The 18,983-nt window shown below is 37.4% G+C and overlaps 1 protein-coding gene across 1 annotated transcript; it reads right to left on the reverse strand.

The window, feature by feature from the left end:
- Nucleotides 1-15,680: 15,680 nt before the first annotated feature.
- LOC126688631 (glutathione transferase GST 23-like) lies at nucleotides 15,681-17,255 on the reverse strand. Its single transcript, XM_050383395.1, has 2 exons — nucleotides 16,850-17,255; nucleotides 15,681-16,297 (listed from the first exon to the last, which is right to left on the reverse strand). Exons 1-2 carry the CDS (start codon nucleotides 17,162-17,164, stop codon nucleotides 15,932-15,934), a joined length of 681 nt encoding a protein of 226 aa, XP_050239352.1. The 5' UTR covers nucleotides 17,165-17,255; the 3' UTR covers nucleotides 15,681-15,931.
- Between the last annotated feature and the right edge of the window lie 1,728 nt (nucleotides 17,256-18,983).

Here is an 18,983-nt window from a genome sequence, read left to right on the forward strand (position 1 = left end):
CTGTCCAACAATCAAGTGAGAAAGTGTAGGATTTTAAAACTCTACAGCTAGCATCTATCGAGGTTTAAAAGCTGCTAAAGCCCGTGGCTCGGCAGCTAGCTCGATATCGAGGTTTATGAAGTTCAGTTTTTCAAACTGATTTTCATCCAATCTGTGAATGTATATTAGGGCTTTCTTTTCTCACAACCCTAAAAATATATAAGGATTATTTTTAAGGCCGTAAAAGGTTATGAAAAGTTGCAATAGAGCAGAATTCCACAAGTGTGAAGAAAGGTTTGACCGAAAACCTAGTTTGCCCTAGTTCTTCTTTCTCTTGAAAAAGCTGCTGTGTTTGTACACCGTAGGGTTTTGTGACCAAACAACTTCATGATCTTCATCATATGATGAACAAAAGAACTTTGCAGTTAACATCCTTCTCAAGTTGGTGATCAAGTCACGTACTGGGATTCGTGCAATTGGTTAGTCATGTACTGGAAACCGTGCATTGAAAAAGAGAGATTGTCACTACAGAACAAGTCCAATTAAGTATTGGGGTAAGGGTTCAACTGTAGGTTGGTATAAGGTATTGGGATTCCTTTACTTGTAACCGTTTGTTTTGATAATAGTGGATTCTTGGGAGTGGGATTTTTACCGTGTAGGTTTTCCCCATTGGTAAACAAATCACCATGTCAATTTAATTTCCACTGCATACTTAGTTATTTGGTGATTTGTTTGTGCTGCCACGTATATTGCATGTTAATTTGATTAATTAAATAACTTGGCTAATTAATCAATTAATTCATCACAATGGGTCAATACATTCTTGGCCTATCAGACATACCTTGGGAAAGCTTTATGGCAAGGTGAAAAGTGAAGGGTTTGATGAACTAAGCGGGGTCGCAACTAAAGATGCATTTACTCAACCACATTGCTAAGACTGCAACCCTCCCAATTGCACAACTACCAAGCTTCTTAAATGCAAGAATCCACGAAGAAAACCTGGCCCTTTGACCACTAGGCGATGCCGCACGACCCCCAAATGCCTTATAAAGTCTCTCTTCAATTTTAGCCTCTTCTCTATCCAACTCCAAATCCGTTGGATTCAACCTCCCCATGCTTGGCAGTAAGAATAATCTCTCTACATTTTCAAGGGTGACAGTGGTTTCACCCCAAGAAAAAAAGAAAGTATGGAATTCTGAGCTCCAATGACGAATCAAATACCGCAGTGCGATACTGTCCCTGAATACATGCCACCCTCGAGACATCAGTATCGCTTCAAAAATGTGGGCATCACGAAGAGCCTGACAAAATCCATCATTCTCAATTTCCTTATCAAGCCAATCAAACCAACCATTGATCAATCCGTTGGGACACAAAAATTGCACTGGTGAAGGCAGAAGCTCCTTCCGCTAGAGGCACAAATCCATAACCCCAGATGCTGCAGGTACCCATGCAATTTTGGGATTGGGGGCTTCACCCCTTATATTCCATTAAGAAGGAGCATCAGATGCACCAATGTCAGTCAAAACCATGGGAAACAAGGGAGAAGAGCAATACCATGAGTCTTGCAACGGTAGGAGCGATTTTCTAGCGATTTCGACATCAACGGCAATGGGTGCTTCCTCTTCTTCAGCCATGAACACAATTTGATGATGGAAGCCTCTCAAACACAAATAAAAGGGAGAAGAAAAGGAACAACAGAGGAGGAACAGAATGGTTCCTTCTTTCTTTTCTCACGGCCAAATATATATATATATATATATATATAAATATATGAGGAGAAGTTTTTCCCTCTCCTCTCTGTTGTCGAAAATCAAGAAGGAAATATGTGAAGAAAGAAATTTTATCTCTTTTTCCCTTTTGGTGGTGCTGAAACAAGGAAGAAGAAGGTGAAACCCCTCTCTCTCTCTTTTATTTTTTCTTTTCTCCCTTTCTCTGTTTCTCGGCATTAACAAAAAATAATGGGGAAAGGGCAAAATTAACTCCTTACGTTGCACTGAGAAACATGAAACCTAGTCTTGAAAAGACATGCTAAGGGGCTACAGTTATTACAGGTAACAATAACCACCCTGGTATCTGATATGAGGTTTTACAAGGGTTCACACATAACACCACAAACGATCATTATTTTTCAAAAATATATGTATATATATATAAATAAAAAATAAATAATAAAAGATAAAAAAAAATAATAAAAATAACTAAATGACAAAATAATAACAACAACAATGTATACTCGTATATGTAAATATGAAACATAACAATGACAAGTTTTCGAAATACATACATATATATATATATATATATATAAACAAACATATATGTATATAGCAATGATGACAACAACAACAACAACAATAATAATAATAACAATAATAACAAAAGCACTCGCACGTGTGATCCAAATATTTTTCTTTTCAAAAAATATAGTAAGAATCTGATCACACGTGACTCGAGGGGCCAAAAAAATGTTGAGGGAGAAATTGATGCCTTTGAACACAATGTTGGGAAGTCAAGCCGAAACTCAGCTATAAGCTCTTGAGATGGTACCCAAAGGCTTTCGGTGTGATGACAAGCCTATCCAAGCAAGAAACAAAGGTTGCACTTGACAAAACAGCAACAAAAGCCCAATGAAAATACTTTACAATACTTAATTAATACATTAGTGGTCCTGTTCAGATAGTACAAGGGAAATGAATTCTCTAGCGGTAAGGGTGAAATTACACTTAAGTCCAAAAAGGTAAATTCTCCAACGGTTAGGGTGAAATTACATAGTCCAGCAACCAATGATTAAATAAATTTACGAAAGTGTTAACTCCTGGGTGTCCTTGTATGTCTCGGTCAGGGGAATTTACTGTACTTTCGGCCATCATTACATCAATGTGAGGGAAGAGCTCGATTGTTACAAATACATTATATCCTTCAACAGTAAAACAAAAAGTAAAAATTAAAGGTTCCATGGGAAGAAGAAAAGGATTAATTGGCATGGTGTGAAGGGAGAGAGGGATCCCGGCTCAGTGCAGCAAGTATTAAACTAAGATTTTGGTAAGTGTGTCTTCATAAGGCATGAATGAGGTAATGTGGGCTGTTTTGAGTGAGTGGGATAGGATTAATACTGAGGTTAAGGCTTTAGTGAGTAATGGGCTGTTTCTGACTAATTGGGAGACATTTATGAGCTGTGATTGTGTGCTGTGATTGTGTAAAGGGGGGAAAAGAATATCTGAGGTTAGGTGAGTGTGGTCTAAGGGGAATGAGTGGTGAGCTTAAGGAGAGCTAAACCACAAGCAAAAATGGCAAACAAATCAAGAGTTTCAGAGGGAGTAGCTGTGTGTTTGTGGGTTGAGGTGCTTATGTTTTTATAATGGAGTTTTAGAAAAGTATTAATTAACAAGAACCCAAAAAACATAGGACCAATCAAAGGCAAGGAATCAAGGTTAATCTTCCTAGGATTTGGCCAGAAGTAGGAGATTTACTTTAGGGGTTGCCTTGCTTCTTTGGGTAATATATGACACTTGATTGGATTTTGGAATGTTTTGCATTAAATGCTAGGATTTTTAGGGCTAAGTTTAACCAATGGGATTAAGGCATGTATCAAGAACGAATCCTAATGCTACAACTAAGATTTGGACCCCAAGAAGTAGGATTCAACACCCCAAGCCAGGTGTCAAACACTAAGTCCACTTTAGGGGGTTTCGCTAGAGATCCCTTTATGCCCTTCAAACCACATGTTCCCAATTTTTCCCCTTTAGGATTCATAGGCTTGGCACATGAATCATGTTTTGAACGTTTTTGACATTTATAGCGTCAATTTGTTGAGGTTTGGATAACTTGGTTTCAGCTCTCTTTTCGCTGGAGGTACAATCTTGAGGAAGATAATGGAGTTCCATCACCCTTTAGACTTCACCTGATATCACAACCCTCGGGCACTATTCACGTCAGGTAAAGGGTGACAGAAAGTTGATAGGATAGCCTCTAGTTCATTCTCAAAGACTTGGCTCTCTTGTAAGGGCCTCCAGCTGTACTTTGGTCAGGGATGAACAAGGGCTGGTTGTCCACTTTCAATCCTCTGCCCCTTGCTGGGGACTTTTGGATTGGGCTTGCTCACATGGGTTGGTTCCTTTAGGCTGGGTTGTGTGCATCCTACAAAATGGACATCAACAACACATGTTGCCATGGGTTTTCATTCCTCATGGTCTTTTATTAGTAAATATTTTGGGTTTTTCATAGATACTTGCAATGGGCCTTTGGGCAATTATTTGTAATGTTTCAAAATACTTTTGTAAATAACATTTACTATGATGAATTCCATATTGTAAATAATGTTCATGGTTTCTAATAATCGCATCATAATTTAAATGATAAACTTGTGGGATTGAATATTTGCCATGAGTGTTGAAGGTATATATTATGGATGTTGTGATGCAAATGATGGCCATGTATTCCATGGGTTTATAATATGAGAACATAATCTTCAAGACAACTCCCTATGAGCTTTTATAAGACGATTGCCATGGTTTTGCCATAGTAATATTTAAGCAATAATTATACCACGATATTTTTTCTTTGCCAAGCGTTAATAATCTTGGGCTTTTTGATAAAATAGTGCCAACGTAAATTAGGCTTTCGATATTGCTAGCGAGAACTAGGCTTTTAATATTGCCAATGAAAATTGGGGTTTTGATATTGCCAGTGGTTTTTTGACTGGGCTTTTTGACGAATAATTTGCCACGGGTTTGAATCATGGGCTTTTATCATGGGGTTGAATCTCATTGGAAAAATAGTATTGCCATGAATTTGAATTGTGGGTTTTTTCGAATATTTGCTAAGCATAAAATTCTTGGGCTTTAGAAAGGATTAGATTTTATCTCGCTCAATAAATAATTCGGGCTTTATGAGAAAATATTAGGTCCCATAGGGTTTTGCATTTGTAGCCAAATTTTGTGATAGAAATGAGAAAGGTTGTGGGCTAGCATAGTGATAGTCAAAAAAATATATTTAGGCATGCCCAATAATTTGTTTGTGACATTTGAAAAGAAATAAATAGGTGTTATTTAAATAATATTAGGTGTAAAGAAATGCACCCCAACAGTAGGCTAAAAGCTAGACACCTGGCTTGGGGTGATAGCTCCTACTCCTTGAAGCTCAAATCTTAATTGCAGCACCAAGATTCTACCTTAATACTTGCCTTAATCTCATTAGCTGAACACAACCTTAGAAATCTTAGCATTTAATGCAAGATTACCCAAATATTCACCCACGTGTGATATTGCCTAAAGAAGCAAGGCAGCCCAACAGCAAATCACATCATTTTTGGCCAAATCCTAGGTTAGATACTCTAAATTTCAACTCCATCTAACATTACCCAAAGGAGACAAGCACTCAAAAAGTTCATACCATTTTTGGCCAAATCTCATGATGGATATTCTGAAAATTCTCTTGCTAATCAGATCCAACGTTTTTTACTTTTGCTAATTGCTCCCTAAACTTCACTATAGAAGAAAGCATTGATAGGCGAGTATTGACCCCTGTGATAAATTAATTGATTAATTAGCCAAGTTTATTAATTAATCAAATTAACATGCAATTTATGTGGTAGCACAAACAAATCACCAATTAAACTAAGTATGCAACATAAATTAAATTGACATGGTGATTTGTTTACGAATAGGGAAAACCTACACGGCAAAAACCCCACCGGGTGATTTTAAAGTCACCACTCCCGAGAATCCACTATTATCAAAACAAGCGGTTACAAGTAAAGGAATCACAATACCTTATACCAACCTACAGTTGAACCCTTACCCTAATACTCAATTGGACTTGTTCTGTAGTGATAATCTTTCCTTTCAATGCACAGCTAACAGTACATGTAAACAATTGCGCATATTCTAGTACGCAACTTCAATCACTAACTAGAGAAAGTTGTTGGCTGCAAAGTTCTTCAGTTCATTACACGATGAAGATCATGAAGTTGCTTGGTCACAAAACCCTATAGTGTACAAACACAGCAACTTCTTCACAAGAAAGATGAACTAAGGCAAATTTTATCTCCGGTCACACTTCTTCACTCTAGTGAAATTTGCTCTTGTGCAATTGTGCGTAACCTTTTACGGCCCTTAAAATAATCCTTATATATGTTTAGGGTTGTGAGAAAAGAAAGCTCAAACACATATTCACAGATTGGATGAAAAACAGTCCTGAAAAACTAAGTTTCAAAAACCTCGACAGATACCTATCTGTTGAACAATTGTCGAGCCACGGGATTCAAACAGCTCTTTAAGCCTTGATTGATGCTAGCTGTCGAGCTTTAATGAGGCACTTTCACACTTGATTCTTGGACAAACTTGCATGACTTTAACACTTGAACTTGAAACCTTATTTCTTGAAGCATTAAACACATCATAGATCTACCCAATTACAAGTAAAGTGCGTTCTGTCAAAGGATTAGCCAATTACATAAAATAGTAACATATGTTCCTAACATTGAATCACATATGTCCTAACAAGCATCATCTACTCACCAAGGGGGACGAAATCCTCTCAAAGTCTCCATCAATCTTGTTATTTTCAACCCTTAATTTAGAAATATGTTCCTTTTTAGTTCATAAATGCCCATACCCATCAACTCACAAATATTCCTTCTCTTTTATAACAAAACCCAATATCATAAAGGTCTCATGATTAGCTACAATCAGTCTCTCTCCACCTTGACCAAAAATAGCCAAGCACATTAACCATTTTATTCCCACATCACCATATATATGCTCACCCACTCATATAAGAGTAGTTTCCATCATTTACCAAACATCCTTCCATATATTCCATCATGTGTATAAGAACCTTGGTTAATATTTGCTACACTAGGCTGGGGTCTTTCTCTTCCTTCATTCCATCCTAATTTTTTCTCTTTTACTTGTAATTATGAAGTCTTTAATCCATGTTTATTGTTATTGTAATGAAGGCCATAATGTCTTGGATACTATGAAAGTTTTCCCTCATGTTGACTTAATAATAATGAGGAAATATATGATTTTTATCATGTAAACACATTTATTAGCTTATCAGACGTTACCACTAGAGGTCTATTATATTCACTGTTGGACCATTTTTCCTCTTATGTACTTGTTATAATGGGTCAAATGGATGGGTTTGAGGTGGGCATAATTGGGTTAGGTATATAAAACTCATTTATCCATTAAAATCCATTTAACTAATTTGCTTCCAACCTAAACCCAACCCAATCCAATTATTATGGGTAAACCCCAACCCACCCAATTACCCAATTATCAAAATTACAAAAATGCCCCTAAAGTAAAAAACTCAAATCTCACTGCTCCACCTAGCCTTATCCTTCTTTTGTTCAAAAAGTGAGGTTGGAAAATTTCACCAAATCTCAAAAGAAAAAAAAGAAAAAAATTCACAGTAATCCCAAACTCTAATTTTCATCAAATCTCAAATTCTAATTTTCTCAACAACCAAACACTCCCCAAGAAATAGAAGTGAAAGTAGACTCTCAAACTCAACCTCCCACCAAAAACTCTCTACACTCCTCTCCCCATTCTACACCAAAACCCTTCTCACAGTAATCAATGCGCCGAAGCATGTTAGAGATCTCGATGATCTGTTCCTCATCCCTAAGGATCAGCTTGTGCACGTTGATCCACACGTCGGTGTGCTGTCGAATTGACTTGATGATGCTCTCAGACTTCTCGATCACTCCTCCGGCCTTCATGTCGTGGCATAGAATCCAGAACGACGTCGTCATGGTCAACGACGAGTCCAACTGGGGCTTCACGGCTCGACCCGACCCGCCTCTGTGGTGGTGGTGAGGTGGGCCTAGCAGAGCTGGAGCCGCCACGTAGTGGTGGTTGTACCGATTTTTTTTGCTTTGCTTTGTCCCTTTGTTCTCTATTTGTTTCTTGGGAAAATGAGATTTTTTTTTTTTTTTTTAAACTTGGAAACCCTAGAAAATTGAAGAAGAGAAGAGAGGCTGAAAGAAAGGTAGGGCTAAGTTTTTTGTTTTTATTTTGGATGGCAAGGGCTAGGTTGGATTTGGGTTAATTGTTTTTGGGTTAAATGGGGCTCAACGGGTTTTTAGTTAAAACCTAATAATTACTGGGTCTAATTGGGTTGATGCCCATTTAATCCAAATAATAATTAGGTAGGTTTAAGTTCAATTAGAGTGGGTGGGTTTGGACGAGCAAATGGGTTTAGACTTATTTTACCACCCCTAGCAGTGAGGCTGTGTGTGATTGTGACCAAATGAGAAGGCTGGGCTGTTTATTTTACATAAATAATTATCACATTCTGGGCCTCGGACAATTTTCGTTTAGGCTATTTCTAGCCTTAAAACTGTCCTTTTGGATCTACTTTCAGCCCAACATGGTAATATTAATATAATATCTCATATTCGGTTTTTATTTCCTAGGGTGCGTTTGGCTTCAAATTAAAAAAACCAGCTTATTTTACTATTTAGCTTAATTTTGCTACTATTTATGAGCATCACTGCACTTTTTGGTATTATTTATGGATCCCACTGTACTATTTTAGCTAACTTTTACCTTTATCTATAGTACTTTTTTATAATACTCAGAAAATTAGTAGGCTGGATGGCACGAATTTTGATTATTTTGAGGGCCTGAAAAAGAAGAAACAAAAGATTAGGGGAGATCGGGGTCAACCGGCCACAAACCTTCCGATGATAAAGTTAGTCTCTTTATTCCGAAATAGGAAATTCCAAACTTATGGGGATTGTGTCTGGAAAAAACTTACCTTTGTTTGTCGAAGATTCTTGTTTTTATAGGTTCAGAAAACGGTTATCTATTTAATAACTTCCCCCACCTTTACAGAGTCCAGAAAGTTTAGAGTACACCTCCATAACTGTCATGGAGGTTATATTTTATGCTCCTTTTTTCTATAACCGTTGTTGAGCTCATCATAAGTAATGGACGGAAGGTCATCCAAAAGCTATAGAGTTGGCGTGATGAACTCGTCTAAAAACCTCTATGGATGAGAGTGTCAAGGACAAGTATCTCGTCTTCTGCTATTCCTTCTCTGGACGAGTATGGAGTTGGCTCATTTTTAGACATCACCAATTGCCCCCTTGTCCATGGGTCGTCTCTAGGATATGTTTAATGTTGTTCTTAATGCGTATTTAATGCCAGCAATTAGGTATGCCATGTGTCACAATTTCATTGGTAGCCAGCCACATCGAGTTATTTTATCGAGAAGCATGCCACATGTCACTTTTTGATTGGTTGCGTCGTTTCAGATACCTAAGCTTACAACCTATAAATAGTAGAATTCCTCCGATACCCTTCACATTTCTGAAATTTCCTTCCTTGAGCTTCCTCGTCTTAGCACCTTGTCTAGAAGTGTCCTCTTGTCCTTAGTTCCCTCGTCTAGATTCAGATACTTTTTCATTCTCGTCCTCATATTTTAAGTTTTCTTAAAAATGTCTGAGACCGTTCTTTCCTTGTCTAGAAATAGCATGGATAAGGCCATAGACGAATATCATGATCCTAGTAGTTTTAGTGGCTCTAGTGATAGTAGTAACGGCAATAGTAGTAGTGGAGGAAACACCACGGATGAGTACACGTCTAGTGTTCCTGGGGTTTCTTTAGAGGTTCTTCAGGAAGAACTTAGGACGAGGATCGAGTCTGAATCCAAGGCTGGTACGAATGAGCCCTCATCCATAGTTCAGGATGAGGTTGAGGTAGTGTATAGCTGTGCCATAGGAGTAGCTTCCAAGACGGATGATAGGAGATTGGATTTACTTAAGAAATGGTACCAAATCCCGGACAACCTTAAACCTAGGTTAGCGGTTCGTGGGGAGTGGTGCTGTCAACCACATTTTGGGATAGGTATCTATAAAGCCAATCTTTTAGGTGGACTTAGGCTACCTTTAAATGCTTTTGCTAGAGAACTACTTACTAAGTTAGGTTTAGGTATCTGTCAATTCAATCAAAATGCATGGAGATTAATCGTCTCTATGCAAGTTTTGTGGAGGGAGGTGTTTGAGGGGGACCGTCCTCTTACTGTGGACGAGTTCCTCTACTGTTATAAGCCCTCCAAAATTAGTCAATCCCTTGGCTTCCATCAATTTATAACCAGAGGGAAAGATTATAGATTAATTAAGTCCTTAGTTACCTCAGATAGGAATTGGAAGACGGAGTTCTTCTTCGCCTTAGGTTTCTGGGCTGGACGTCCCATTGAGGTTGACCAAGACCCATTTCCTCCCTACACAAGAGAGTTAGGGAACCTTCGTCCTGAAGGTATGCTTATAGCTGTAACTTTGTTATTTATTATATTTATTCTTGTAGGTAGTTATCTAATAATTTTCCTTTTCTCTCCCCCTCTTTTTTTATAAGTGCTAGACGACCTCATTTAAGCAGGTTTTACATTGAGTGAATCTAGAAGGCTCGTCTATACACTGACAGGACTTTTCATTCTCTGGTAAGTCCCCAACGTCTTGCCATCTGGGGCTTAGGTCCTAAACCATCTGCTAAAGCCATCGCACACGAGCTCACCATTCGTAGACGTAAGTTTTCTTGTCATCCCTTTCTCTCTCTTTTTCGTTTTTTCTCTTCTTCTTTTTTTTTTTTTTTTTTTTTTGACGTCTTTCTTTTTAGGAATGGCTACAATGAAGGAGAACAAGGGTAAGAAAGTGATGGGCGAGGCAACTGGGTAGGAGGTACCGCCTCAACCTCATCCATTAACAGGTGACAAAAGAAAGAGCTTGTCATTAGGGGTTGATTTAGGGAACCTCCCAGGCGCAGGGAGAAAAAGGCTAAGCATAGGTCATCCAAGTCTAAGAACATCCAGTCCACTCCGTCCATCTCTATCCATGAGCCTGAGGATGTTCAGATCCTTGATGATCTAGAGCTTAAGGATCCTCCTACATAGGTCTCGTCCACAACCAAGGCGCCTTCCTTGTCTCAGCCTTCCCAACAGGTACCTCAAAACCTTATTGGGAATGAGGATCTAGCTTGGGAAATGTTTGGGACAACTATGATAGATGCAAAAGTGACAGCTTGCTATAACATGTCTTTGAAGGACTTTGAGCATTCTGGCGTCCATAACCTTTTCAAGGTATGCAAGCTTTTTCTTTTCCCTTTTATTTTTGTTTTTTAAGTCTTGTCTTGTTAGCAAGGTAGACATGTATTTTTGCTCTAACAAAACTTTGACTCAGGCAATGTCCAAGTTCATCGCCGCGTTCAGGCAAGCAACTGATTTGGACAAGATAAGGGTCTTGCTGGAGAGGAGGATCAAGGAGGTGAAAAACGAGAGTAAACGGTGGGCTGAGATAGCTGCTAATGGTAAGGAAAAGGCAAAGGAGATGCGGAATCAAATTGAAGAGCAAAAGACTGATGTCATAGAGAAGGACACTCGTCTTGACCACTTTCAGAAGAGGAATGACGAGCTGAGTGCTCTTCTTAAGAAAGCTAAGGAAGACGCAGTTGCGGAGTTTAAGGTGTCCAAGCAATTCACGGACTTACTGGATACCAACTATGCAGTTGGGTTTGAGAACTTCAGGATGGACACCGTGGAGAACTTCCCTGACATTGACTTCAGTTCTATCAAACTCAATCTTAATGGTGCTCCTACAAACTCCCTCCTCCAGACAAGTTCAAAAGATGTCAATATAGAGGACGACGCTACTACTCAACCACATCAGGACGACCAAAACACCAACGCCCCTCCTACCTGAAGACGAGATTTTAATATTTTGGTTATGTATTTTTCTTGAGTTTTGTTTGGTCCTTGGTCTTGGGACCTTTTAATGTAACCCAAGTACACTAAGCTCATCCATAGTTTTAGGACGAGCTATCAACAGTTGGCTTTACTTTCGTAAGGGTGTTTAGACATTGGTTGTCCGCCCTTAAACAATTGCTTGATTTTCTTTTCTATTATTGTATGGACGAGAGTTCTTTTTAATGTTATATTGTTTCAAATTTTTACTCATCCGTAGAAGTAATTCCTTCTTGTTTAAGTATATACATATACATTTTCTTGTCATACTTTGAATTTCGCTAGTATATCTCGTCTTTGTAAAATGGTGATTATCAACATTATTCGTTCTTAAACTTAGCTGGTTTTCGCCTTTAATGAAGATAAGACACAACTTTTCACTCATCCATAGATTGAATTGTTTTAGTAGGCATCTTAATCAATAAGTTAAACACTTGCTTATGCATTTCCTCGTCCATGGGTTGGACATGCATTACGCTTTACCTCATCCGTTATACTGACGAACATCCTCTAAACTTGCTGTGTTTTGCTCAGGGAAGCCAAGGCTTTACCTCGTCCTTTACTTGGACGAGTATGCCTTGCTTTGCCCTTAGGAAAGCTTATTAACATTACATCTCCGCATCCAGAAAATTTTCTCGTCTTGGGCTTTTCAGCCTTCTTGTGAACTCATTTGAACGAAAAATAGCATAGAAACTAAGATTCACACAACATTATGTACATGTCATAAATATTGTTCACGAACAAGGCATATGCAGGGAATATCGAGGATGATATGAGTAACAGCGGGGAACTACCACTCGCAGCCATCTCAGCACTTCAAAGGAGCCTAGCCTTTCGTGCCCTATTCAACCAGCTTGGATTCAATGAAGAAGCAAGGAAGGTAGCAACTGAAACACTAGTATTCATTGCCTCTGACTCCGGTACATACTGCCTTACCGCTGAAGCTCATGCCAGTAGAGCTTTAGTAGAGACTACTACTGTCATCACCTTTACTGACGAAGACATGGAAATGCAGCACCCTGATTATAGTAGACCCTTATATGTTGCTACTCAAATCAACAATGTCCACATACAGAGGGCATTAGTTGATACTGGTGCATCCTTGAATCTCATCCCAACCAGTACACTTAAAGCAGCTTAACATTTAATGCAAGATTACCCAAATATTGACCCATGTGTGATATTGCCTAAAGAAGCAAGGCAGCCCAAAAGCAAATCACATCATTTTTGGCCAAATCCTAGGTTAGATACTCTAAATTTCAACTCCATCTGACATTACCCAAAGGAGACAAGCACTCAAAAAGTTCTTTTGGCCAAATCTCATGATGGATATTCTGAAAATTCTCATGCTAATCAGACCCAACGTTTTTTACTTTTGCTAATTGCTCCCTAAACTTCACTATAAAAGGAAAGCATTGATAGGCGAAAAACGTATTAACCCTCTGTGATAAATTAATTGATTAATTAGCCAAGTTTATTAATTAATCAAATCAACATGCAATGTATGTGGTAGCACAAACAAATCACCAATTAAACTAAGTATGCAACGGAAATTAAATTGACATGGTGATTTGTTTACGAATGGGGAAAACCTACACGGCAAAAACCCCCACCAGGTGATTTTAATGTCACCACTCCCGAAAATCCACTATTATCAAAACAAGCGGTTACAAGTAAAAGAATCCCAATACCTTATACCAACCTACAGTTGAACCCTTACCCCAATACCCAATTGGACTTGTTCTGTAGTGATAATCTCTTCTTTCAATGCACGACTAACAGTACGTGACTAAACAATTGCGCGGATTCTAGTACGCAACTTCAATCACCAACTAGAGAAGGTTGTTGGCTACAAAGTTCTTCAGTTCATCACACAATGAAGATCATGAAGTTATTTGGTCACAAAACCCTACGGTGTACAAACACAACAACTTCTTCACAAGAAAGATGAACTAGGGCAAATTCTATTTCCGGTCATACTTCTTCACTCTAGTGAAATTTGCTCTTATGCAATTATGTGTAACCTTTTACGGCCCTTAAAATAATCCTTATATATGTTTAGGGTTGTGAGAAAAGAAAGCTCAAACACATACTCACGGATAGGATGAAAAACAGTCCTGAAAAACTAAGTTTCATAAACCTCGACAGATACTTATCTGTCGAACAACTGTCGAGCCACGAGATTCAAACAACTCTCTAAGCCTCGATTGATGCTAGCTGTCAAGCTTTAATGAGCAACACTTTCACACTTGATTCTTGGACAGATTTGCATGGCTTTAACACTTGAACTTGAAACCTTATTTCTTGAAGCATTAAACACATCATAGATCTACCCAATTACAAATAAAGTGTGTTTTGTCAAAAGATTAGCCAATTACATAAAATAGTGACATATGTTCCTAACAATGAATCACATATGTTCTAACAAGCATCATCTACTCACCAAGGGGGACGAAATCCTCTCAAAGTCTCCATCAATCTTGTTATTTTCAACCCTTAATTTAGAAATAAGTTCCTTTTTAGTTCATAAATGCCCATACCCATCAACTCACAAATATTCCTTCTCTTTTATAACAAAACCCAATACCATAAAGGTCTCATGATTAGCTACAATCAGTCTCTCTCCACCTTGACCAAAAATAGCCAAGCACCTTTACCATTTTATTCCCACATCACCATATATATGCTCACCCACTCATATAAGAGTAGTTTCCATCATTTACCAAACATCCTTCCATATATTCTATCATGGGTATAAGAACCTTGGTTAATATTTGCTACACTAAGCTGGGGTCTTTCTCTTCCTTCATTCCATCCTAATTTTTTCTCTTTTACTTGTAATTATGAAGCTTTTAATCCTTGTTTATTGTTATTGTAATGAAGGCCATAATGTCTTAAATACTATGAAAGTTTTCCCTCATGTTGACTTAATAATAAGGAGGAAATATATGATTTTTATCATGTAAACACATTTATTAGCTTATCAGACGTTACCACTGAAGGTCTATTATATTCACTGTTGGACCATTTTTCCTCTTATGTACTTGTTATAATGGGTCTACTTTTATATTAACCGACTATGGAGGAATGCATAATTTTTTTATGCAAATACATTTATCAATTTTTCAAGCGTCTACCACTAGATGTTTTTCCTATTTACCACTAGACGTTTATTTAAGCACTTATTCTTGTTTTCCGTTAGATTATTATTTAAGCACTTATTGTGGTGAGCCATCCTTTGTGCTAGCTTTTCTTTGCGATGGGTATTTTTTCAGGCTTTATTATAATCTTTGTTGAATGCAACTTAAACCTTGAGCAAAATGAGCTTTTCACATTCACCAATAACCTTTGGGCTATATTCCAAGCCCAAAGTCAAGTCCCAATCTTGACTTTCCAAATATCATGTTGGTGAAGAAAAAAAGGCCCCAACAGTGACTACCCTAAAAAAAAAAAAAAATCTTACAGCCGCCTCTGTCATTCGCACTCCACCCACCTCCAAAAAAAAAAAAATGAAACTCATGGCCTAGGGACAGAACACACCAAATGGGCCTAAAATCTTGTCTACCCTTTATGCTTCATAACATGGCTCATGTGGGCCATTGGCATGTCGCCTCTATAATCTCTATTAGGTTAGCTTTCTTTTTTTGAGATAAAAGATAGAAGTTTGTTCTTGATTCAATCCCCTCTACTTACATTTGGCTGAGAAAAAAACAACCATGTGTGTATAGCACTAGCAGTACTATCATCCATCAGAATCATCACCCAATTAGAAATGATGTGGCACCGATTTGTTTCTTTTTTTTTCATGAGTGTTGTGCTTTGGAAGGTTATATTGATGTTAATGGCCCCTCGAGTTGTCATAATGATTTAGAAAAAAGGTTTTTTGTTTCTGTATTGTGCTTTGAGTTAACATGAGTTTGCTGGTTTTAGCTAAAAAATCAAGCCAAGAATGAAGCATATAATGCAAATTTATTTCATTTGACAGGGCTTACACAATCAACAGTACAACACGTATTTATTTGAAGTCTTCTAGCTAGCTAGATCCCTTCAAATATTAGACAAAATTCATAAAGAACTGAACAAGCTTTCTACATAATTTCTGTGTCTCAAAGAGCATAATTAGAAAAATTCTCACATGACCAAACTAAAATGCATTACTTGCAAACATACCCAACACGTAGAACTAAACTGTAAATGAAAATCACCCCTGCTGGACAGCCGACAAGGTTTTGCTACGCCAAAGCTCATGAAAATAAACAAGCATTCTGTCCCTAGGTGGTAAATTGTGTTTGATCAGTCCGTGATTCAGAAAATTCTTCATCCATGCAATGATGGCAGGAAATTTTGCAGGATCCACAATCTGCGTGGACCCAACTTCCTCCATAATAGGCAGCCAGTAAGCGATCCATCCCAGTGCAATGTCCAAATACCCAATGCTTTCCCCTCCAAAAAACTTTTTCCCTTTTATCACTTCCTCTATCTTTTCCACAGCCTCTATGGCTAATTTTCGTGAATTCTCCTTTTTCTCTCCTAGGGACCACATAGCAGTCCATGCCGCTTCCATAAGCTGTCCCAAGAAACAGAAAATTTTGGATGATTAAAATTATGTGATGAAAGGATGAGTGAGTTGTTACGCATCAGCATATGTGTGTGAAGTGTGATATCCATAAAATTTTGCGTTTCCTATGCACTAATTTGGGAACATGATAATCTCTCTTAGTAAAGAAGAATGCTCATAAAAGTGTATTTTTAGAAAAGATGAAATCGATTGAGTATTTTTAGACATACTTTTAATTTCCCATACTCTATCCATGTGTGATGATAATTGGGTTTGTCCAATGTAGCCATGGTAAAAAAAAAAGGGGTTTGTCCATTAATTGTTTGTCATTTTCTGTTCTGGTTGAAACTTAAAAGGTTAAAACACTACTCTCAAATCTCATTCAATTTCCAATTTTGTTTTTGATCTGCAAAACGTCAACAATGAATCAAATCCACTTTTAAATTAAAACCAAAAAAAAAAAAAAAGAGACTGGTATAGTTAAATATCGTAATATTAGAAAGAAAATTAAAGAGCGCACAATTTCTCAAATAAGCTATATATAAAGCCCACAGGAATTACCTTCTCTTCTGCGAATTTAGCCCAAAATCGTGCTTGGGCTATTTCATAAGGATGTTGAGGCAGCAGTGGATTTTGTTTCCAGGTCTCATCGATGTATTCAAGAATGATGAATGATTCAAGGATGACTTTCCCGTCATGAATCAAGACTGGAACCATTTTATGAACTGGGTTCAGCTCCAAAAGAAGAGAGCTCTTGTTGAAGACATCTTCTTCAATGTACTCATAATCAACACCCTTCAGCTTTAGAGCCCATTCAACCCTCCAGGCAAATGGGCTAGGCCAAAATGACAAAAGTTTCACCTCCTGCTTCGCCATTTAAGATTTAGGTGCGGTTTTGTGCACTTGGTTTTTTTTTCGTTTTGATGAACAGGCTGAGGCTACTAGTACTTATATATGTGTGTCTTCCCAGAGATTTTGAAAATTCAACATCGGAGCATGAGATAATAAGACGCCAACTTTGACTAAATTAGATGTCTGTCTAAATGTTGAATTTTCTTTTCATTGCTTTTTCCTATCATAATTTGTTTTACTCAATTTTTTCAATTCCCTTTCGGAATGTGTAATGGAATAAAATATTTTGATATCAATCTTCTCAAAATCGAGGTAACGTGCCTTGTCCTTCAATTTCATTTTGGAATACTTTAATGTTATATATATTCAAAAAATGATGATACTTAATATATTTATTTAAATATTAATGATAAGATAAATCCAATTCACTCATTTTTAACTGAATGGATAAGATTTTGATAACTAAAAATAAAATTACCTTACGAAAGTGAAACATTTTAAACCCTTAAAACATATATACCATACAAATACAAAGCCGAATTATTTCGTGAAGTTTGGAAAGGACCACGCGAGGACAGTACATCAGATGATTGAATTTATTATTTATTTATTGGTAACCAAAACACTCTTTCCATCTTTGTTGTCTTTACCTGCCGGCACCAGGACTATTATTTTGTTTCAAATTCGAAGAAAATCTGATGTGAAAGCTTGAAAGAAGTGTCAAAGTGCACTTACGAATTACGTCATGATTACGATAGTAGTCTGTCAGTCACAATGTTCAAAGTCCGCGAACATTCCAGAACATTACTGTTCAAAGCCCATAACCAGTATGCCAATTATCTACTACTCGTGATAAATAACAGTTTCAAGAAATTCATCTCAAAGACTAACGGAAATGTAAAATATTACTACTTAGGCAGGGGCGTAGTCAAAATTTTTTACATGGAGCTGATTCAAAGTATTGATATGAAAAAACATAAATTATAAGTCTATTAAATATGATATTTCAATTTTGATATATCTTTTTTTTTTTTTTGGTAAACAAGGGAAAGACAAAAAACTAAACAGGAAGCAAAGCTTCAGGGCACAGCCTGTTCACAAACAGACCATGACTATCAGCCTCAAAGAAAGGAATAACGTCCACAGGTGGACTAGAGAACATAGTAAAATCAACACCCATAGAAGTTCCTAATTTAGTTGTTGGGGACATATTTTTATGTAATTGGCATATCCTTTGACAAAACGCACTTTACTTATATTCAGGTAAATCTAAGTAGGTTCAAGATGATCATTACAAGTGGTTAAATTGAAGACATAAAGACTACTCAAGAACTGTTCAAGAAAAGTTAAATCTGCAGGTCTCGATACCTGCTCGATAGAAGCTCGATCTGTCGAGATTCATTAAAGCTCGACAGATTCATTAAAGCTCGACAGATTCCTCGATCGATCGAGCTTATGGGTTTTCAGTTTATAGCTAAAAATGTTTTATTCTAAAAGGCTATTTGTTTATGGGTTTGTATAATCCTTATAGGACTAGGAAAGCCCAAAGTTTGCGTAAACCTAGTTGGAATAGGAGAGCCCATTAAACTCCTATTTAAAGGAGGTGAAAAAAGAAAAACCTAACCCTAGAGAGCTTCATAAGGTTTTCTTTTTGAAACCCTAGCCTCCTTCTACAGAAAAAAGAGTTTTTGCTGCGTTTCTTGTACGCCTTTGGGTTCTATAACCAAGCAAAGTCTCTTACACCAACATTGAAGATCTTATTGATGTTTCTATGTGAAGCTACTGCAAATCAACTACAACAATCAAAGGGTTGTTGTGGAGTTAGTCACGTACTTAGATTCGT

The sequence above is a fragment of the Quercus robur genome, chromosome 6, assembly GCF_932294415.1.
Source record: "Quercus robur chromosome 6, dhQueRobu3.1, whole genome shotgun sequence".
Classification (NCBI taxonomy): Eukaryota; Viridiplantae; Streptophyta; class Magnoliopsida; order Fagales; family Fagaceae; genus Quercus; species Quercus robur.

Coding starts and splice junctions, on each gene's coding strand:
- LOC126688631 (XM_050383395.1), bottom strand. CDS start 17,164: ATGGCGAAGCAGGAGGTGAAACTTTTGTCATTTTGGCCTAGCCCATTT. Junction 16,298..16,849: donor CTAAATTCGCAGAAGAGAAG/GTAATTCCTGTG, acceptor TTCTTGGGACAG/CTTATGGAAGCGGCATGGAC.